This window comes from Phycodurus eques, chromosome 18 (genome assembly GCF_024500275.1).
Source record: "Phycodurus eques isolate BA_2022a chromosome 18, UOR_Pequ_1.1, whole genome shotgun sequence".
Taxonomy (NCBI): domain Eukaryota; kingdom Metazoa; phylum Chordata; class Actinopteri; order Syngnathiformes; family Syngnathidae; genus Phycodurus; species Phycodurus eques.
Window position 1 is genome coordinate 12018794 of NC_084542.1, and position 23283 is coordinate 12042076.

The 23283-nt window shown below is 40.4% G+C and overlaps 1 protein-coding gene across 4 annotated transcripts in view; it reads left to right on the plus strand.

Moving 5' to 3' along the window:
- The window catches only part of LOC133416798 (glutamate receptor ionotropic, kainate 2), an 83241-nt gene extending 63846 nt beyond the window's left edge, over nucleotides 1-19395 (plus strand). For 3 of the 4 annotated variants that reach the window (XM_061704006.1, XM_061704003.1, XM_061704005.1), the window contains 5 exons: nucleotides 1333-1451; nucleotides 2196-2413; nucleotides 3915-4140; nucleotides 15345-15595; nucleotides 18284-19395. In XM_061704006.1, the coding sequence (XP_061559990.1) occupies nucleotides 1333-1451; nucleotides 2196-2413; nucleotides 3915-4140; nucleotides 15345-15595; nucleotides 18284-18448 (979 nt within the window). In that variant the 3' untranslated portion in view covers nucleotides 18449-19395. The remainder of the gene's footprint in view (nucleotides 1-1332; nucleotides 1452-2195; nucleotides 2414-3914; nucleotides 4141-15344; nucleotides 15596-18283) is intronic. The other variant, XM_061704004.1, reaches the window with a different exon arrangement.
- The last annotated feature ends 3888 nt before the right edge of the window (nucleotides 19396-23283 follow it).

Genomic DNA, 23283 nt, shown 5'->3' on the forward strand with positions numbered 1-23283 from the left:
GAACACCTGAAGGGCCTCTCAACCTTGCATAAGCCATGTATCAAGCACTTCAGCACAAACTCTATCAGCGCCTTGATGATTAACACTAACCCATTCACCTCACACTAATGCCACGCCACTTTCACTGAAGCTAATTAATAAGAAATGTCCACGACTGACCTGAAGACACTGACACTCAGCCAAAGCAGCCCCGCAGAAGTCCAAGCTAAAATTTGCTGTTTGTGTGTGTGCGTGCGTGTGTGTGTGTGTGTGTGTGTGTGTGTGTGTGCGTGCGTGCGTGAGTAATAGCCAGTGGACTTGCTGCATAGAAGACGACAGCTCCTGACTCAGGGAATCCAAATGAGCTCCAAAGATCATCACGCACTGGGACATTATCACCAGTGACAGTGTTATTCCACATTATTGATCCATTCTCACAATAAAGTGAAGGCATTTGAGAATGCCAATAAGTTGATCTCGGTGAAAGCCTGAATGATTTGGTCTCGGCACAAGTTCTGACCCTGAGGCCGCAGCGCTGCATGCGTCTCGCGCGCGCGCGCACACACACACACACACAGACACTTGCTTTGTATTTATTATACTACTGTATGTTTAATTGGAAATGAGTATTAGTTCTACACTTTAAAGAATGTTACAAGGACAGTGTAATCAGATTAGAGTTGGAATTTGATCTTTTAGAGTATACTTTAAGAAAGTCCTAACAATATTATGTATGAAGTTGTATTTTGACAAGAACACTTTATCTGAATAAAATCCTAATTTTGTCAGCATAATGTCTGTAGACAAAAAAATATATAATAGTCATATTTTTACAAGAAAAAAAAGTATTTGTATTGCCAGCATCAGGCGCAATTTTACAAGAAAAATCATAAAGTTTCAAGAATAAAGTTGTATTTTTACAAGAAAAAAAGTCTTGTAATACCATGTGTAATTTGTATTGTTACCAAGTACCACATAAAGCTATCCCTTCCATTATTTTAAACTTAAACGTGTCACTTTAACAATATTTTTAACTATGTTTACCTGATATCGTTCCTTGATGTGCTTGTAACATCACTACTATTTTTTCTCCTCATAAAGTCACACTCTTCTCGTTAAGTTTTGACTTTATTCTCACAGTGTTTGGACTTTTTCCTCATAAAAAAATTATGACTTCATCCTCGTAAAATTCTGACTTTTTCCCTCATAAAAGTAAGACTTTACTCTTCTATTATGATGATTTAGTGCCCACCCTCATAATATCATTTTTGTGTGACTACAGCAGTGAACCTGTTGTGCTCTTTTGAAAGGAATATTTCACTGACTTGCTTCTCTGTCCTCTCCCCTTTACAGGTTTAGCCCCTATGAGTGGTACAACCCGCACCCATGCAACCCAGACTCGGACATAGTGGAAAACAATTTTACGCTGCTCAATAGTTTCTGGTTTGGAGTTGGGGCTCTCATGCAGCAAGGTAGTTGCCTCAGCCTGTGGAGCTCTCTATATCCCACTGTCTCTCAGGGTTGTAATCTTTTTTTGTTGTTGTATACAAGCCAACGGCGACAGAGAAATAGACATCTGGCGTTCTCAAAAAAAAAAAAAAAAAAGAAAAAAGATTCCAATGCATAGAGCGTTAATTTCATGATAGCCAGTGTCCTCTCTCTGCCTGTGTGTGGCCCATCAGCGCCTAGAGACCAGTGGGGTGTGGAGTCAGGACGCGAGGTTACCTTGGGTACATGACTCTCTGGCCCAAACAGCCCGTCACTTCTCCACACTCTGCCTATTCATCGCCACAGAATGCATTCGATGCATGAAAACAACCTGTCTGCGGGACATGTTTTATTTTTATTTTTCCCCCCTTGCATTATTCAAAGCGCTCACTTGTGCCAGCGACTGGATGGGGAAGTGGGGGAAAGGGAGGGGGTCGTAAGCGTGGTTGAAATCCAACAATTATCTTTTCTGAGAGCTTTTTTTCAAGTGATTTCATCTTGAAGTGAAGCGAGCGGCGCATCCGCTTCGGATGAATAGAAAGAAGGCAAAAAAAAAAAAAAACCCTCAAGAGAGTTCTTGACTGTTTGACTGTTTTTGGAGCAAGCAGTGTTATCTTGTTGTGCGTTGTTACGTGGTGCAAATAGAGCTCGACGAGTGAATGCGAGATGAGTGGCTGCGGGGATGAATATATTTTGCAGCTTAACTCCTGCCGCCTCCCTCACCTCAGGCTCAGAGCTCATGCCCAAGGCGCTGTCGACGCGAATAGTGGGAGGCATCTGGTGGTTCTTCACCCTTATCATCATTTCCTCCTACACGGCCAACCTGGCCGCCTTCCTCACCGTGGAGAGGATGGAGTCGCCCATTGACTCCGCCGACGACCTCGCCAAGCAAACCAAGATCCTCTACGGCGTGGTAGAGGACGGCGCCACTATGACCTTTTTCAAGGTAGAAAAGAAAAATGCCTTTCCTGTTTCCTTTTGCTCTTCAATGTAGGTTATCCATCAAATATACTGTTGATAATCAAATAGGGCTGGGGGGGAAAAAATCAAATAACTCTGGTAAGTCGACGTCAAAAATATAGGTCGATGCAAAAGTCCTGCCCCGAAGCTCCGCCGGGACCAAAATATAGATCAATTCCGCCCGGAACCGCGTTTGCGCCGCCGGAAGCAATGTTTCATACTGACATTTATTGCAGACAATGTTAGGCCGCTGATAAACTTTGCCAAAAACGACAGAAGAGCGTTTGTAAGTGATTTGTAAGACCCCGTTACATGTCTACATTGCTAACTGCTTAGCATGTAGCATTTTACTGCCTCAAATTCTGCACACCAAATGTAGACTATACACTCAGTACCAGTATATGCAGTACCAGTATATGCAAAAATAAAATTCATTTTAGCAGTAGTAGTGATTATTATTCAATTATTTGACCAAAAATCAATAGGAGAATCGATTCTGAAAAGATTCGATAGTGACAGCCCTATAAAAAAAGACCAAAAAAAAGGATTACATTTCAAGTTTTCTCAGTTTTGACTTATATATTTTCTATCCTTTCATAGTGGTAAGGTTAGGGTGCCACCAGTAGAACTTATTCACTTGTTAAAATATATATATATATATATATATATATATATATATATATATATATATATATATATAATATATATAAGAAACACATTCAAACACTTTCCATTCCAGGACGCAGGCCGACCACAATGTTTGTTTTTGGAAACATAAAAAAAACGTTTTTTTATGGCATCAAACAGTTGCACTCAAACTGTTTCTTTACCACACAGTTAGTTTTAAGTAACATTTTAACTTACAACTGGCTTACAAGTGTATGTAAAGTGACAAAAAAAGAAATGTAATGGAAGAGTAATACAAAGATAATTCATGTGACCCAAGTATAAAAAGAAGTAGTTGTACTGCCACATTATTCTTCACCAAAAAGTATTTATCCAGGTTGGTCATTATTTTGTAATAAGCAAAAAAGCCAAAGAACAAATAAAACATTTAGAGTTAAATCCCTTATATCTTTAATGCTTTTTTTACGGGCAAATTTGCCCAGTAGGAAATTGTGCGACCTCATTCAACTCTAAAAAAGTAATGTGTTTACTTTTCAATGCATTGCCGTACTTTTTGTGCAACATCCCATCAAATGCTTGTTTGCCCATCAATCCCATCAAATCCCATCATTGCCCATCATCCCATCAAATGCTTGCACCATGAAAAGACAGTGGTTGGTTCCATGTTATTTTCTTTTCCTTTTAAACAACAATACACTGAACAAACGCTCTTTCTTCTACGTGTGAAGGTTAACGCGAGACTAGGCAACCAATTAATGCATATTATTATGTTATTATCATTATAAAACATAACTCTGTGAAGTAACAGCAAAATTGCCCAAATTGAGTCGCTAATTCGCCTCTCAATCTGTCGCACGCAGAAGACGAAGATATCCACCTATGACAAGATGTGGGAGTTCATGAACAGCAGGAGGCAGTCAGTGATGGTGAAAAACGTGGAGGACGGCATCCAGCGGGCCCTCACCTCGGAGTACGCCTTCCTCATGGAGTCTACCACCATCGAGTTTGTCACCCAGCGCAACTGCAACCTCACGCAGATCGGAGGCCTCATCGACTCCAAAGCCTACGGAGTGGGAACACCAATGGGTAAGGAGCTCAGGTTTACGCTTAGGTGAAAATTTTCAATTGTTAGGTGATGGCGTGGAATTTATTTTTGATTCGCAACATTTGACAAAACGAAACTGCATGCCATTAATTCAGTTTTCAACTTTTTGCTGTCGAAAGAACATGACATCAGCGATAGGCTACTGCAACACGACGCCTGCGGGCTGAATTATTCTGCTCAATAACAACACTGGCATCAGTCCTGCTTCTCTTGGGGTCGGGTCGCAAGGGCAGCAACCGAAGCAGAGAAGCCTCTCCCCAGCCACTTCGTCCAGCTCTTCCAGGGTGATCCAGAGACGGTCACCAGGACAACCAGGAGAGATATAGTCTCCAGCGTGTACTGGTTGTGCCCGGTGTTCTGGGCATGTTCTGGAACATGCCCAGAACACCTCACCAGGCATCCTAACCAGATGCCCGCACTACCTCATCCGGCTCCTCTCCTTGCGGAGGAGCAGCGGCTCGACTCTGAGCCCCTCCCAGATTACCGAGATTCTCAGCCTATCTCTAAGGGAGATCCCGGACACCCTGCGTAAGAAACCCATTTTATGCCGCTTGTATCGGCAATCTTGTTCTTTTGGTCACGAGCCACAGCCCGTGACCATAAGATAGAGTGGAAACGTACATCGACCGGTAAATCGAGAGCTTTGCCTTTTCGGCTCAGCTCCTTTTTCACCACGACAGACCGATGCAGTTTCCGCATCACTGCAGACGCTGCATCCCATCCATCCATCCATCAATCCATTTTCTGAGCCGCTTCTCCTCACTAGGGTCGCGGGCGTGCTGGAGCCTATCCCAGCTATCATCGGGCAGGAGGCGGGGTACACCCTGAACTGGTTGCCAGCCAATCGCAGGGCACATACAAACAAACAACCATTCGCACTCACATTCACACCTACGGGAAATTTATAGTTGTTAATTAACCTACCGTGCATGTTTTTGGGATGTGGGAGGAAACCGGAGTGCCCGAAGAAAACCCACGCAGGCACGGGGAGAACGTGCAAACTCCACACAGGCGGGGCCGGGGATTGAATCCCGGTCCTCAGAACTGTGAGGCAGACGCTCTAACCAGTCGTCTCCACCGTGCCGCCACGCTGCATCCCATCTCGCTCAAATACTGTTGAACCTCCAAAGTCATCCATCCATCCATTTTCAACACCGCTTATCCTGGTTAGCGTCGCGGGACACTGGAGCCTATCCCAGCTGACTTCGGGCGATAGGCGGACTACACCCTGAACTGGTCGCCAGTCAGTCACAGGGTACATTCACACTCACATTCACACCGTCACTGAGTGGGAACTGAACCCACGCTGCCCGCACCAAAGTCAGGCGAGTGTACCACTACACCATCAGTGACCCTCCAAAGTCAAATGCAATCAATTCTGTGATGCTAGTTGACTACCAAATTGTTCTAATTCCAGAAGAAATCCCCCCCATAGAAAATAATATAAGTTGAATACCTGTCAGGGTCAAAGTGTCACCATTAACATTTAAAATCTCATAAAAATAGAAAGAGCTGTTCAGTGCTTTATAATGAAACTAAAATAAAGTAAAATAACTCATCCTTTGAAACACATAACAGACACGTTATGGAGAGGGAACAAAAATGTCTGTGGAAACCGATACAGTAAGAAAACACCTTGAGCTTTGTGGTCGGACTTTTGCTATGTGCTGTTAATTGAATTGATAGTCAACATAGCATTTGTTAAGCTCTGGTCACTGGTTATTTTCATGCTTGCCTTTCAGCTACATACAATTTACGTTATTACTGGAGCTACACGGTAAAATTAATTTGTGAATGTAATGATCGAGTTGTATTGCTCATATTGTAAAGAGCAGACAAGTTCATCGCAAGTTCCATTTCCTGTCCTGCAGTTATCATGACACGTTTCCTTTGTGTCATAACTTGTACAACCCCAATTCCAATGAAGTTGGGACGTTGTGTTAAACATAAATCAAAACAGAATACAATGATTTGCAAATCATGTTCAACCTATCTTTAATTGAATACACTACAAAGACCCGATATTTAAACTGAACTGTTCAAACTGATAAGAGGACTCAGCATCTTTTTGCACAATTGTCAAAAACAAAAAACAACAAAAAAATTATACCGGCATTACCAGATATAAAGCAACCCTTTATTGCCCAGTGACTGTTTTTGTCAATGTCTTTATGTCTCTAAAGTGTTCTCTGTCAGTTGACTGTCTGTTGTCGTACTAGAGTGGCTCCAACTACCGGAAACAAATTCCTTGTGTGTTTCTTGGACATACTTGGCAAATAAAGATGATTCTGATTCTGATAAACTTGATTGTTTTTAGCAAATAATCATTAACTTAGAATTTTATGGCTGCAACACGTTCCAAAAAAGCTGAGACGGGTGGCAAAAAAGACTGAGAAAGTTGAGTAATGCTCACCAAACACCTGTTTGGAACATCCCACAGGTGAGTAGGCTAATTGGGAACAGGTGGGTGCCATGATTGGGTATAAAAGGAGCTTTCCTGAATTGCTCAGTCATTCACAAGCAAAGATGGGGCGAGGTTCACCTCTTTGTGAACAAGTGTGTGAGAAAATAGTCGAACAGTTTAAGGACAATGTTCCTCAACGTACAATTGCAAGGAATTTAGGGATTTCATCATCTACGGTCCATAATATCATCAAAAGGTTCAGAGAATATGGAGAAATCACTACAATTATGCGGCAAGGCCGAAAACCAACCTTGAATGCCCGTGACCTTCGATCCCTCAGGCGGCTTTGCATCAAAAATCGACATCAATGTGTAAAGGATATCATCACATGGGCTCAGGAACACTTCAGAAAACCAATGTCAGTAAATACAGTTCGGCGCTACATCCGTAAGTGCAACTTGAAACTCTACTATGCGGAGCAAAAGCCATTTATCAACAACACCCAGAAACGCCGCCGGCTTCTCTGGGCCCGAGTTCATCTAAGATGGACTTATGCAAAGTGGAAAAGTGTTCTGTGGTCTGACGAGTCCACATTTCAAATTGTTTTGGAAATTTTGGACGTCGTGTCCTCCGGGCCAAAGAGGAAAAGAACCATCCGGACTGTTATGGACGTAAAGTTCAAAAGCCAGCATCTGTGATGGTATGGGGCTGTGTTAGTGCCAATGGCATGGGTAACTTACACATCTGTGAAGGCACCATTAATGCTGAAAGTTACATACAGGTTTTGGAGAAACATATCCAAGCAACATCTTTTTCATGGACGCCCTGCTTATTTCAGCAAGACAATGCCAAATCCCATTCTGCATGTGTTACAACAGCATGGCTTCGTAGTAAAAGAGTGCGGTTACTAGACTGGACTGCCTGTAGTCCAGACCTGTCTGTCATTGAAGCGTAAAATACAACAACGGAGACCCCGGACTGTTGAACAGCTGAAGCCTTACATCAAGCAAGAATTGGAAATAATTCCACCTACAAAGCTTCAACAATTAGTGTCCTCAGTTCCCAAACGTTTATTGAATGTTGTTAAAAGAAAACGTGATGTAACACAGTGGTAAACATGGCCCTGTCCCAGCTTTTTTGGAACGTGTTGCAGCCATAAAATTCTAAGAACAATAAAGTTTATCAGTTTGATCATTAAATATCTTGTCTTTGTAGTGTATTCAATTAAATATAGGTTGAACATGATTTGCAAATTATTGTATTCTGTTTTTATTGATGTTTAACACAATGTCCCAACTTCATTGGAATTGGGGTTGTACATTTTTGTGGTTTTATCACTCAATATACTAAAAAGGGAAAGGTCCATCCTTTGCCCACTCATTGAGCTGAGGTCTTACAATATTTCCTGTTTTAAACTCAACTTTGTTTTTTTTTTGTTTTTTTTTACTTTTAAAGCATATTTTGAAATGACAATTAATAGATTAATTGATCATTCCTCATAGTCAATCAAATAATTGTAGTCAACTGAAAAAAGAAGGTACATTTCTACAAAATGTAGCATTAAAAACAAAAGGCTTCGAAAGGTTGACTTCTGCAGATGTCATGGCATATTTACTCACTGCTAGAGAGGCAAAGCCTTAATGTTGGCGGATATCTCCTAATGGTGTGATTTAGCTTATTCTTCATGTCACAAAGAGCGACGACCGTGAGGGGAAGAATTGTGGAAAGCGACTCGAAAGTGAATTTACCGCAGACCCCCACCCTCCCTCATGTCTGGCTTGACGCCACGTAAATTGTAGCCCGGCGTCAAAGCGCCTCAACAAAACACTTCGCCGGCAAACAATCAGACGACAATCCGGCCGCTCGCGCGTCTGTTTTTCTAATCTACATTTGCGCCTGTCAAAAAAGATGAGACACTCTCAAAGCATCAAACTTTTTATGCGACACTCATCATTCACGCCGGGGAGCGTTGTGTTGTGTTGTGCTGTATGCAAAGCAGCCGGCGGGCGGATAAATGTATCCCAAGGGTACTGGAGTCGAAAGCTGCTGCTGATTTCTGTCCCAGTTGCCATAAAGGTTAAAGTGGTCGCCACGAGGCCAACGGGAGCACTGCGACCGGCGTGTCGGAGAGGGCGGGGGGGCTAATGGCCGCATCCATCACGGGCGATATGAAGGCCATCAAAATACGGATGATTAATTCTGGCCATCCACATCTGGAGCTGCCTCGTGTTGATGAGCGCGGTGCGGTTATAGATCTGCAGAGATGCGATGATTGCCGCGGCCGTAACAAAAGCCGAGGCGGCGTCGTGATGTATCGCCCCGCTGCGCCGTCGACTTTACACGGACGTCCTTGAAATGGACATCAGACCTTCCCGGTTGCTTTTCATCGGTGCCACGACGCAGTGTATCAGACGTAACCAGCTATATTTCAAATCCTTCATTTCCCTGATAAGTGCTACACTGATAAATGCATAAGAAAAACTACTGATTAGGATGTCTGCTGCAGGAGTTATTACTTCTCACTAATTCATTTCGCTCTCACGTTGAGAGTGTTCAGCTCTGACTGTTTCAGAATAAAGCTGATTACGCTTCCTCAAATGTTTCCTCTTTGATGGAAAATGTCTCTTTTAATCACTAAATGTAGCAGCTCTCACAAAAGAATAGGATTTCCCCCCCCCCGACTTTGGACGTCCTTGCCGTTTGTTTTTTTTTTTTTTTTTTTCCCTCAGTGAAGTTCGTTCGGTCGGGTGTGAACGCAGAAATCGAACTTGGGTGCCGTCCAAAAATCGGTTGAGGCATCTGTTTTCCTCTGCCAAAATGCTTGCTCATGTGGTGTTCAGTTTGTTTTGTGTGTGTGAGAAACAGGTATGTGCGCACGTAGCCACTAGGTGGTGATCGAGCATCTGCCCTTTTGCCCTGGATGAAAAAAAGTGCCCTTTTTCCAGCAACCCATGTTTTTCTTCATTCAGTAATATTTACATTAAGAAAAATTCCCCTCTCTCTCATCAATTTTACCCAAAGTGTTTTTTCCTTGGAAGAATTGTACATATGCCTACAGCTTCCCTGCCTTGCCCCCCGGCCCCCTCCTTCTCCTTCCCCTTCATTTGAACAGGGGTGTGTTGACTTTTTATATCCACTCCTTAATATTGTTGTCCTCTGTCTCTATTGTCAGGCGTTGCCGTGGTTCACTTTCGCTGTGTCATCTCTATGCGTTAGCGTCAGTGTGTGTTTCGCATCATTGCCTTGCGTCACTTTGATGTGGTGGATGCAACCTTCACAGGCGTACTGCATAACCTTGTACCTGCTTCGAGATGAGTCGATCCAACTGGCAAATGAACAAATCGGGTTTGACGACATCATGGTCACGTGTTGGTTGTGGTGGTGTGTAGACACACTAAACAAATACGTCTTGAGTTTAGCATGGAGACGGACAGCATGATGTCCGATTATAGTTTTTTTTCTGCGTGAAGCTGGGATGGGCATTTGACAAAATTCCCTTAATCAAGTTTGGGAAAAATTACATTCACATATTTAGTATGAACTTCTTTTTTTATATAACTAAATTACATGATTTTTAGAATTCAGTATTCATGTTAAGAATTTTATTGAATTTTTTCTCAAAATCTTTTTGACAATCAAACATAGTACTCTGTAGCATAATATACTCGCAGGTCACTATTTGCATATTTTCTGTGGAACTTATCACAAGCTATTCGCTGTACAGTATGTTGAAGTGAGACATCCTGAGTGAGAGACAAGCTTTGTAAGTCAGGAAGAAAGTTTAGCCTGGGCGGTTAGTGGAAATTACGGAGAGTCCTCGCTGCACGCTCATGCAGAACTTCCGGTGCATTTTTATTTTTTCCAAAATTAGATAACCTATAAGCCATAGGTGTCAAAGGCAAGGCCCGGGGGCCATATATGGCCCACCACATCATTTTATGTGGACCATAAAACCAAATCATGTGTGTTGACTTCATGTTTACTGAAATATCAAAATTGCAAATTGTTTTTATTACGTTGAGATATCGCAAGCATTTTTTTGTTACTAGTGCCCTTTTGAAAATAAATAGAAAATATATTTTTTTAAAACAATAAACAACAATATTTAATAATAATAAATTAATTCAACATTCCCTAAAAAAATCCCCTTTATGTCATGTTCATACTGCAGGTCAACAATTAACAATTTTTACTGACTTCTGATTTCATAACTACTTCGATGAGTTATCCATCCATTTGTTGTTTATATGTAATAAATAATATGAGGCAATCATGCTTTAACATGGGCTCACAGTCATAATGGCCCTCCGAGGGAAACCATAACTAAGACGGGAGGCGCGACAAAAATGAGTTTGACACCCCAGCTATAAGTCATTTGTTTTTAAGTTTAATGTTGTAAAATTAGTTTGTATTGATATTCTCTTGTGGCATTATAGTTTGCAGTATATTTAGTTTACACTATTAATATAGGCAATCAAAAATACAAAATTGGGTGGGCGTCAATTCGTCGCGGTTTTTCACTGTTCGCGGCACGGTTTAGCTTTAAAAATGGAGCAATTGCTTCAAGATATGATAATAATAATAAACAATCTATGAAAGGTGATTCTAAAGAATCAGTTCATTGAATAATCAATAACTATGCCAATCACTAAAAGGAAAATGTGTTACCTTTAAAGTGCCCTCAGTTTAAGATCAATTTGTGTGCTGTTTTCTTTTTCCTGTTTACATTCTTGTGATCAATAAGAGAAGTGAAAGATCCCGGGTGGCTCGTGGTAACGCATTTTGCTTCACTTGGATTATTTTGCCATGTGAAAAGAAACCTTAGCCTGGGGGGAAGCAGACCAAGTGTAAAAAAAAAAAAAAAAAAAACTATCAATGGATTTGGCTGTGAGAAAGCAACCTATAGGCGTGAAAGCACGTTTAATCTTTAAGTGCTCGTCGGTTCCCCCCATTCCCTTTCCCAAAAAGCAGAGCTATCGACTCAAAGCGTTAGCGTAGCAGCCGTTCGTCTGCGTGGGAGTGATGGATGCCTTGCGCTTTTCAACATTTGTAAGGTAGTTATGAATGCACGTAGCGTCAAGCGTCGCACTTTTCCATTTGCTGCGGCTCCAGCTCTCTATCCTTGTCTCTGAGGGCTCATCCTATTAGCATTTATCCAAGGCCTCCTTTGTTAGGCCATCATTTATCATTTGAAATATGATGGAGGGGTTTGCGGCGAGAGGGAAGCGAGGGGAGGAACAATCAGGAGTCTGTGATACTTGAGAGATCTCCCATCTTCAAATGAAGCATATGCTTGAACACATGAACATGCAAATTGAGCCGATGTGTATCCTTAAGCGTGTGTGCGCACGTAAGCATGGAAGTAGACTTTAAATCAATATTATGTAATGTTTTTACTCCAAAACAACAGCTCCAAAAAAGTCGCGTTTATAGGACATGGCTTGCATTAAACATGCATTCATTCCATACCTTTATATGTACTCTACAATAAGTAACTTTTCCCATCAAGTTAATAGTTTAAAAATCATGTTGGCACACTGGCTCAAGTTAATGAAATAATGGTGGACCAGCTAGGACACCTCAGTTGAGAGCGTTGATTGGACTTTGCCACATAATAAAATTATGTTGTAGCATTATTACAATCATTATTAAACATGAGATGTACTTTTAAATGTTGTTGTTTTTTTATTTATTTCATTACATTTTTTTTCTGTGGTTACCAAGTACATTGGTGAGCACCAAATGAACAGCTCCACATCATACTTTCAAGTGGCTTAGAAGTCAGTCACATGTTCGGGGGAGCCCTGGAGCAACTTCAACAAACAAAAATCAAATATTATTTCCTGGGGAATTTCCAAAAAAAGAAAAAAACATTTTTTATTCACTGTCAAATGAAAAGCATTTTTCTCCAGGTTTATGAGTTTTATATATTTTTAAAAACATGAGTAAAAGTAATTTTTGTTGTCTTAAGCGTGCCTAAAAATCCCCTAATTTAAAGTGCATCTTTTTCATTGAACTGTCAATTTCAAAGTTACTAAAAGAAACAAAAATAACAACTTTACAACTATGTCCAGAAGAGAGTTTTTACTGTTTTGCCTTTATGCACCATCACAACGGTTTCCAATTACAACAATCAAATGTGTGATTGAAGTGTAGACATTCAGTTTTAGATTAGATTGAAGACGTTTTACAAAAAGACAGCAATGACCTCTTTGCGCGGAAGCCATTTTATACTGAGTTTTTAGGGGGCTGGATAGATGGGCCATCATTTTTAATATTTGCAAAATAAAGATAGCATCTGAAAAACTCAGTCAGTGTCCAAATACTTGTGGACCTTAGTGTATGTTTAAAAAATAAATAAATAAATAAAAAGTCTGTGTAATTGTCTGGCATTGCCTTTTTCGTGTCCAAATAAATGGACTCCGTGAGATGAAAGGATGATGGATGATAACAGAAAATGATGGATGACACTGGGAATGAACTGCAAAATAAAAAGACTTGATTCTGTAGTCGTGGAGTCCGCAACAGATGGGAAACTATTAAACATAACTAGAATGATTTTCCAAAACTTCAAAGTTTAATTTGTTGGCTCCATTATCACAAAAAAAGATGGTTTACTTTTTTAATTGTAGTCGTATAGTGTAGTAGGTATTTTCCCCTTCAACGTTCCACGGTTATGATTTTGCAAATGGATCTAAATGGAAATTTGTTTAAAAGGCAAAACACTGCCTTTGTTGATGATTTGAATTTCCTTCTTTTTTTACATCAGAAATAGAAATAGACGTAACGTGCTTTTAACATGGTTTATAAATGAATGATAAAGCTTACCCTGAGCATTAATCTCTCTCTGGGAAGAGAGAGAGTGTGTGTGTGTGTGTGTGTGTGTGTGTGCGCGTGTGTGTGTGTCTGTATGTCGCACTTTTTTGTGGAAGCGGCGGGAACAAGACCCCGCTCAGCTCCTCTGCAACCATAACTCCTCCTTTGATCACCCATGTAGCTCCTACTGTGCCACTAATACCGCCACCCTCCCACGAGCTCCCCCCTCCCCACCGCCCCCTACTCATCATGCCATTCAACGGCTCACAAATAATGAAACCCCATCTCAAATATACACACATAATCCCGCTGCCGTGTAATATACACCCAGCTGGGTGGCTGTTTACTGCATGCGCACACCATTTGCGGCGCGTGTGCAAACAGCAACTCGTTCGATGCTTCTGAAACCGATACTTTGTTGCCAACTTGCTGTGTGTTAATGGGAACGTAGAGTGTGAATGGACTCACCCCGTGACTATCAGGATTAGCGGGATCCAAAGGAGGACTCCCCGTGTGCAGCCATATGTAACGTGTCAGGTCGTATGTTGGCACCGACGTAAATGGCTTCATTCCCGCCAAGAGGTACTTTGCGCTTCAGCTTTGCCGGCACGGGTGCCGACTCAAGGCCCGCGGCCCAGCGCCGGCCCCCGGCATCATTTTATGTGGCCTGTGAGAGCTTGCACACAAAAAAAAATGTTATTCTCAACTTCTGTTCAAAAGTAGTTATTCATTCATACATTCATTCATCTTCCGTGCTGCTTATCCTCACGGGGGTCGTGGTAGTGCTGGAGCATATCCCAGCTAACTTCGGGCGAGAGGCAGGGTACACCCTGAACCGGTCGCCAGACAATCGTAGGGCACATAGAAACAAACAACCATTCGCACTCACATTCATACCTATGGGCAATTTCGAGTTTTCAATTAACCTACCACGCATGTTTTTGGGATGTGGAAGGAAAACCGGAGTACCCGGAGGAAACACACGCAGGCACGGGGAGAACATGCAAACTCTACGTAGGTGGGGGCGGATTTGTACCCGGGTCCTCAGAACTGCGAGGCAGACATGCTAACCAGTCGCCCAAAACTAGTTGTATGTTTTAAAAATTATAATGTTCTTTGCATATTATGTTGGTGGTTCACTATTTACAAATTCACAAAAAAAAATGTTCTTGAGTCTGTATGTCCTTACTCTGATACCCCTATAGCACCTCCCGACTACTTCATAATTTAGGATTTTCGTAAAAGATCTCAATCTTAGTAAATCACATGCAACACGCCCATCAAAGAGTGAACGCGCAATTTAGCGCACGCTATTTGGGATCAAGTCTGTTAACAAACACAGTGCAGCTCAGCTTCTGACTTGCAGAAATCATGCCAAGCTATATGCTCTGTTTTTTGTTTGTTTGTTTGTTTGTTTGTTTTTTGACACAACGTTAAGTTTGTTAACGCATCACAGCAGTGCAAAAAAAAAGTAGCGCTTCAAGTACAACTAAAGCAATAATAAATGTCATTCTTAGTGTTTATATAGCATAATCATTCACACAGCTCAAACTGTTATTGTTGCACTCGTCTGCATCCTTCCTAAAAAGAAGCCAAATAATTGATGTTGCACTTTTGCGCTGAGAGTTAAGCTGTTGATATTTTATTATATTTGTTATAAAATCTGTTCCTTTTTCCAAAAATGATGATTAGCATTTAATGTTGTTGTTTTTTTCTTCCCTTACTGTACTGAATGTGAAAGTAACCATGATCTTAAAACTTGGGTACATTTGGCGTGGCACTCCGCGCAACCATGACTACAATATGGGCCTGGAAAACTGTTTTGATTGATGGATGTATTACTTACAATTTGAAGCACATCCAGCAGTAGAAGCCACTAGTGTAGTTTTCCTAGAATGTACCCTAGCAAACAAAAACAAAAACACCACATGACATCATCATTGTTTTTTTGTGTGTCTCCCGTAGGCTCTCCATACAGGGACAAAATCACAATTGCCATTCTGCAGCTGCAAGAAGAGGGCAAGCTGCACATGATGAAGGAGAAATGGTGGAGGGGGAACGGCTGTCCCGAGGAGGAGAGCAAAGAGGCCAGCGCTTTGGGGGTGCAGAACATCGGAGGAATCTTTATCGTACTGGCCGCCGGACTGGTCCTGTCTGTCTTTGTGGCCGTGGGGGAGGTCCTATACAAGTCCAAGCAGAACGCCCAACTGGAGAAGGTACGATTTTTAGTTGCCTGGCTAAAGGGCTGGGCGATACGGCAAAAAAAATGAAAACAAATTCAAAGTTTTAACAAAATCACAATTGATTTTTGTACATTGTACATTTTTTTTTTTTTTCATTTTTGTACATTGTTTGATCTTTTTTAATGTTGTTTTTAAACTTACCGGTACTTTGAACTGCCAGTTTTAAAGCCTCTGTACTGAAAATTAAAGAGGCGAGTGCATAGTTCAACATTTCAAGAATGCAATACTCCTCCCATCATTATATTTCCATACTAAGCAAACAAGGCGCATTCAAGCAAATAAATATCAAAAAATATGAGAACAAATTTCTCTCAACAGTGCACTAATTTACAGTCCGGATTTATTCATTTTTTGGGGGATGCATTATGAGTCTAGATACGCGGTAAACATTTTTGCTTCTCTCAAATGTGCGTCTTCTTTAATAACAATAGAGATTAGCTAGTTCTGTCATGTTACAAACCACCTGAATAATGCCGATTGACACGATTGATTACTGCTTTGGTCCGGTGGCTGCACCGCTAGTAGCAGCAAGCTGCTAATGCTACGTAGCATTAGCACGCACGTAGCAGCACGACGTACTGTTGCTGGTAGAATTAAGTGACAGGCAACACCGACTCCGCTCGCATTTTATGCTTTCCACGTAATCACTTTGGGTGGTGTTTTTAGTTCCCCAACCACCATATTGCCTCTGAGACACAGGAAGTAGCCTGCTAGCCAACAAACCGAAAAACAAACGAATAAAACCGTTTCCCACAACCCTAAATGAAAAATGGTAGAGTGCAGTCATTTTTACGAACGGGTAAACAAATACTTTTGTTTAACCTTGGTCGCGCTCTGCTGAGTGCCTTTCTCGTTTACAAATGCAACTTTTTAATTTGGTGGCACAGCGTCGACATTGATTTGACTTTTTAGAATGCAATGAGGTCACACATGTTTTCACTGTAGTGTTAATACAGCGCGGAAGGCAGTGTTACTTTAAAAAATGGCCTCAGTGCATTTGTTTTTCCCACCTGCCACCTCGCCGCTGATTAGTTTGTGTTTGTGCGTACGTTCCGAGCACATCTCAGCGATCATTAATCAAGATCCCGGCTCGCAGTGTTTGAATCATTTCAAATGCCACAACATCCACGCTGGCGAGGTGGTTGTTCATTTACTCGCCTCCCTCCCGCTCGCTCTATTCTTTCTACCTGTCACCTTCCTCCAACATGAAACCAATGGCTTTTTGCTTTTTTGTTTTGTTTTTTTTATCCGCCTCTTCTTTCCCCCGTTCCTTTTTGCCTGCACACACTTCCGGTGCTTTTCTTCTTCTATAATCACCTCGTTCAGAGAGGGCACAAGATGTCATTCATGCACCAGTCAAATTGTGTGTATAAGTGAAAGAAAATTACCTGCTGTCCAAGCCGCCTACGTGTCACACTCCTACACACAAATTGGATTCAGCATCATCCATTTGGCTTGGGAATGTTGGCCTAGCAGGCACATGAACATTTTATATAAAGGATTTCATGTCATGTACACAATGTTTGGACAAAAACAGTTCACATATAGTCAAGGTTGCATAAGATTCGCTTGTTTCCAAAGGAAATCTTTCTCAGAACGACCTTTTTTTGGGTGAAAAAAAACATTGCCGATTTCGAATAACTTTAGCCTGATCACTCATGTTTTCTTTAATGATTGGTACACATTTTATAAATTCTGCCAGGGTTTCTAAACGTATTAGAACAACTGGATGTACAGGCAGTAATTAAATCAAATATTGTGTGTTACTGTTTCGCGTACATGGAGCGAAAGTTTGAGAGGAATGGTATTAATAAAAATAATATTTATAATAATAATATTATCATAAATACAAATTGACAAATTGTACCTTTACATCAATAAGGGTTCAGTCAGCTAGGTATTAGTTGAGTCATATGTTTATTTAAATAATACTACATAATAATTCATTTAAATTAAAAGCAAACACATATTTCTATAAACTATAAAAAATCAATACAAATAAGTGTAAGAAATTACAATAATGTAAAAATGTTTAAAAAGTAAAAAAATAAAATCATTAAAATAAATAAAAAATTACTACAAAATGTTATTGATCTGATTTTTTTTTAAAGAAATTACATTAACATTTTAGAAATTGCATTAAATTAAAATTTAAAGACAGGGGTTGTACTATGGTTACCGGATTTATCTACATGAGCGAGTCAATACTTTAGAAAGAACTCTCAGTAAGATAGCTACCAGGTAAGTAAGCCAATTTCAGTTATATAGCATTTTCAGAGAGGATTTACAAAGTGTGTCATATATAATAAAGTCATACATTTTACAGTTATAACTATACATTTCAAACAAATCAAAATCAATTTTTAAAAAATCAAAAACAATCACAACTTATTGGAATTTCTCTCTAGAAACATTTGCTTTTATCTGCTTTTTTGTTTAGTTTTTTTAATGTCCACTGAAGAGGCACCTCTTAGCTCAAAAGAAGGTCAATTCGCCCAATTTGGGGGCAATGCACCGGAAGACTTCATCACCGTTAGTTTTTAATCTCGTTTGGTTCTCGGGTGCAGGTGTGCCTAATGTGGCGTCCCGTGAGCGTAATCATCGGTGTTGCGAGCAGTGCGGCGTAAACCCTCGTCTCCTTGCTGTCTCCGCTGTGCGCAGAGATCCTTCTGCAGCGCCATGATGGACGAGCTGCGGGTGTCTCTGAAGTGCCAGCGTCGTCTCAAGCAGAAGCCGCAGCCGCCGGTCATCGTTAAGACGGAGGAAGTCATCAACATGCACACGTTCAACGACAGGAGACTCCCCGGGAAGGAAACCATGGCGTGAAAAGACAAAAAATAAAAAATAAGAACTTCCCTCTGTGTGGGGGAACGCAGTGAGTGGAGCTGGGTGACATCATGACTGACCTTTACCGCCGTGTAAAGTTGACGATCTTTTTTTCTTTTCTTTTTTTATTTGTTATGTAGAGAGATGTTTCCTGTGGAAATCAAGCTAGCTGAGCAGTGTCACCTCACTGTGATGGTCATTTTGTGAAGGCAGCTGGAGATGAAGAGGGCTGTATATGCTGAGAGTGGACTAACACACACAAACACGCGCGCACACACATAAATAGTGACACAGGATGTAGTTTTTCTGTTCAAGTCCGACCTCTGTGTGACCCAGCCCATATTTCCCTTCCCCTTAGTTTCTTTAGGATTATTTGGAGAATTGGAAAATAAATAATAAATCACATCAACAAGAGGACGAAGAGTAGACATCGCCAAACAGATTTCCTATGAACTGGTGTGTATATTTCGGAATCATCTTTGCCAACTCATCGTACCGTCTTTTTCCTCGTGCCAAAGCTTTTGGTTCAAAAGCCTCAATGTAATACGCTTCTAATGTCTCTCTAAGTTGTTGTTTTAATGCAGGATTTCTACAAATAATAATAATAATAATAATAATAATAATAATAATGTTTGTTTTTGTACAAGATCAAGACATTTTATAGGACTTTGTATCATGGTAGCCGCTCCCGAGGACACGACATGTAGCGGACGCAAACGAAGCCCTCGCTCAGACTCCTGATGCCTGGGAGGCTTCCACACGCTGCTCTGTAGGATTCATCCCGCTCACTTATGCCGCATTCCCGCTTTCGGTCTTTTCATTCTTTGTGTGTTTGCGTGTCTGGAGAAAATATGGCTATGTAATAAAGCTATGCTTGAAGTCACAAAGGTGCTTATCTTTAAAACAGACTACTACACGTAACGAGTCTTGGTTTCTTAGAAAAATAAAACAACAACAACTAAACAATCAATCCAATAGGGCTATCGTGTTTCAAATAAGAAAGCTGCAGTACTATAAAAGCCACCATATTTGTAGTTCCCACATACTTATATGACTACAAATGATTGACAGTTTTCAACCAATCAAGACTTACACACACGATAAAGCGATTTTTAGCATTTTTCTCCTTTCCAGTCAGCAAAATCCTGATGGCTCTAAAATATTACTCATACCGATTATCCTGCTAAGTGATTTTTTTTTTCCACACCCCGATCTGCTCAGAAAATTAACCAACTATCGTAAAGGGTAAACCTCAAAAACTCCGTGATTGTGACATGTAACGAAACAAAATCAATTAGGAATCGACCTGAAGCTAACAGTTAGCCTAGCTTTTTGTTATTGTTCTTCTACTCCTAGTACTTATTGTTCTTCTTTGGTTTTTGTTTGGATTTTTTTGTGGGGGGGGCAGTCTGGGTGCCATGTGGCACTCGGCTGCCTCTCACAGGTCAGACTTGGTACTGCACCAGTTTTCCCTGTCATGTGTGGGGGCTCTCCCATTTCCAAAATCGGTTAAGATGTTAGAAAATGGGTATTTGTGTACCCGTTCAGCATAAAAGCAAGAATCTTCGCCAGACCCAATATATTTGCAGGTCAGTGCTTGAGGTGCATGTTCTGTGTCAGCACTCTACCGGACATTATCGTAATACAATCTTCTTCAACCTTCCTAGAATTATTTATCAATGTCAATGCCTATTGATTTTGACATCCAACACAAGATGACAGAGGACACTGACGTCAAAAGTCAGATTGGTACATGTTTCTGCTCAGCTCTTGAACTCGGAGCGATTAAATCTCTTTCAGCTTAAGAAATATATTGATTTTTCAAGAGTGTTTGATCCAAGATGCTTGAAGGTAGCTGTCGAAAGTCAAAAGTGTGACTTTGCTTAATAATTAAACATTCTCAGTTCAGGGTCGTGTTTATCATGCTTAGAACTGGGAATCTACTTAAGTCTGAAAGTCACTGTATATGACAACAAATGATTTGGCCCTGTTAGATTTATGTTCGTGTTCGGAGTCCATTTTCAATCGATTCTCGTGCAGCGCCATTATGACAGCTTGTATCTGTTTTTGGTTAGCATTTTTAGTATACTGAGTCATAGTTAATTAGTTGGATATTTAGTGGGGCATGGGCCTGTATCAGATTTTCTTTCCCTCCTCCCTTGCATTCAGTTTTAGACCCAAATGGCAAGTCAAATCAAGATGTACTTCAAGTTTTTACACTGCTGGGCATTATTTTAAACCAGTTTCAAACTTTCAAGCACTATTATTTTATGTATCAAACAAAGAATCATATTAATTTTGAAAGACAGAAAAAAAAACAGGGGCAATCGAAGCTATGTATTAGTCGCTTACAATCTAAAAGAATCCAAAGATATTCAGGGATCCTTACTCCATGATGGAACGAGATCTATTGACTTTTCAAAGCCATTGGTTTATCTAGTTTTGAAACAGACTGACTTTTCTTCATTATTGCATTGAATGTAATCAAATTGTGTTATTTTTAAAAGACCGGTCTTGTCTTTATAGAGCAAGGAACCATATGGCTTGCATTGTAACAACAATCAAAGTAAATCATGGAAAATATATAAATAAATATTATGGAAGGTACATCATTATTAAAAACAGAATGATATTTTTAAAATAATTAGGAAAATGTAGATCGATGCAGAAATAAAATCCATATATATATATACATATATATATACATATATATATATATATATATATATAATTTATTTAACAACTTGCTGTAATTTAGTACATAGTAACCTGTAAAAGGGTTGAATAATAAGCCGTTTCTTGTTTAACGAGCGTGACCATGTTGTGGGTTTACACACGCGCGAAACCTCTCACAAGAAGAGAACCGTTGAGTGGTTCGCCGTGCTCCATGCTGTAACATGACAAGCGCGTGTGCTGCTCCTTCTCCATCCAACGCTGTTCACTAAATCAGCTCCAAGGATTTGCACCACAGGGATCCACACACACACACACACACACACACACACACACACACACACACACACATACGCACACACGAGGACATCTGCGCTGTACATGAAATGATCTCCCGTTGTATGATGGTGTGTGTGTGTGTGTGTGCGTGTGGTGGGGGGCTGGCCAACATGATGCTGAAACCATGTTTTCTTTCCCCAGTGTTGCTTGTTATGTGCCGTGCAGCTATAGATTTAGTGGTGCAAGACTGAACACATGTATTAGTGACTTCACAACAAAAGGCTGTGCTGTAAAAAAAAAAGCTTCAATGGCTGGAAGTTGACATTTTTACAAACACAATAATGTCATTAAAACGTGTCACCATTGCAGTTTGGCCATGGATGTATTATTACAAATCCTTTATTAACTGTATGGTTAATTTATTTTTCTTTTTTGAGGAAAAATTACTACATAAGCAAAAGTGTAAAAAGAAGTTAACCTCTGTAAATCATAAATGCAACAGAACCTGCATCTTAACTCTGAAAACAAGTGGCGTCCTCCATTTACAACAAAGTTCCTTTCCTATGGTGGTAACAAAACCTGAATTTGTATCTAAGTAAAATCTCTATAGTCACTAATTCAGTCATAAAATTAGAACTACAGTAAATATTTGTATTTAAAATGTTATATTTTTAAGCTACAAATTAAAAAATACATATTAAATGAAAAACAGTAATTACACATGACACGGTACTGAATTGTAGAGAAACTCACCTTTTCAGTTTACTTAAAACTGCGCTCAGTGGCGGACTTGGGTGTCCAGCATGAGTCCCCCTCCAAACTACATAAGAACTGGAGCACCTTTGTTTGCATCAGTGGTCAGCACACGCAATTCCGAGGTACTTAGTTATTATTACGAGGGTCATTCCTACCACAACAGTGTGATGTTAGCTAGCGAGCTATGCCTGCTTCCCTGATAACCGCAATTTAAGAAACAGCTCAGTGTTGTAATTTAAATTCACAAACGAGATGTCGATGCCTTGGATGAGACCGCTCGCCGAGCAGAGTCCCGTCCGCTGGTTAGCTTGCAGACTCGCTGTTGGCTAGCGCCGATCGTCGTGGCGTGGAAAACCCCGGGACGACACGCTCGGGTTATGTTCCAGCCACCTTTAAGCGGATGTATTTTAACAGCTCAAATGTTAAGGGACGTGTAGGCATAAGAAAGTTGCTAGATGACAGATGGGAGATGTTGCAGAGACAATGGCTTAATTTTTCACAATTTTGTAGCCTCATATAGTTGGCGATTCTTTTAATATATATATTAAAATTTGTCTCGTGTCAAGGAAGGGACTAAGAGCTCATTTCCATCTATGGCATTTCGCATGACGTTAACAGTAAACTAGTGACCTTTTGGTTAAATGAAATGCACGCTTTTGCGTTTACTTTGGAAAGTGGGAGTCTTCTTTTCATTTCCTCAAAGTGATGTTATACAATATAGTGAGAAGGGTATTTTCCTCATACAGCATTTAATTAAGTGTGAGTTTAAATGTGTGGGAAAAAGAATGTTTTCATGTAGTCTCTCTCTCTCTCGCTCTCTCGCACTCTCTCTCTCTCTCTCTCTCTCTCTCTCTCTCTATATATATATATATATATATATATATATATATATATATATATATATATATCCATCCATCCATCCATTTTCTGAGCCGCTTCTCCTTATTTATATATATATATATATATATATATATATATATATATATATATATATATATATATATATCGCAGATTTTCTCGATATTGCAGATTTTCACCTATCGCTGGTACGTATCGCAGAGGCTAAACAGGAGTTCACTGTCGTGTCTCCCTGATATTCGGTAATATGCCATCAAGAGTGCACAAAT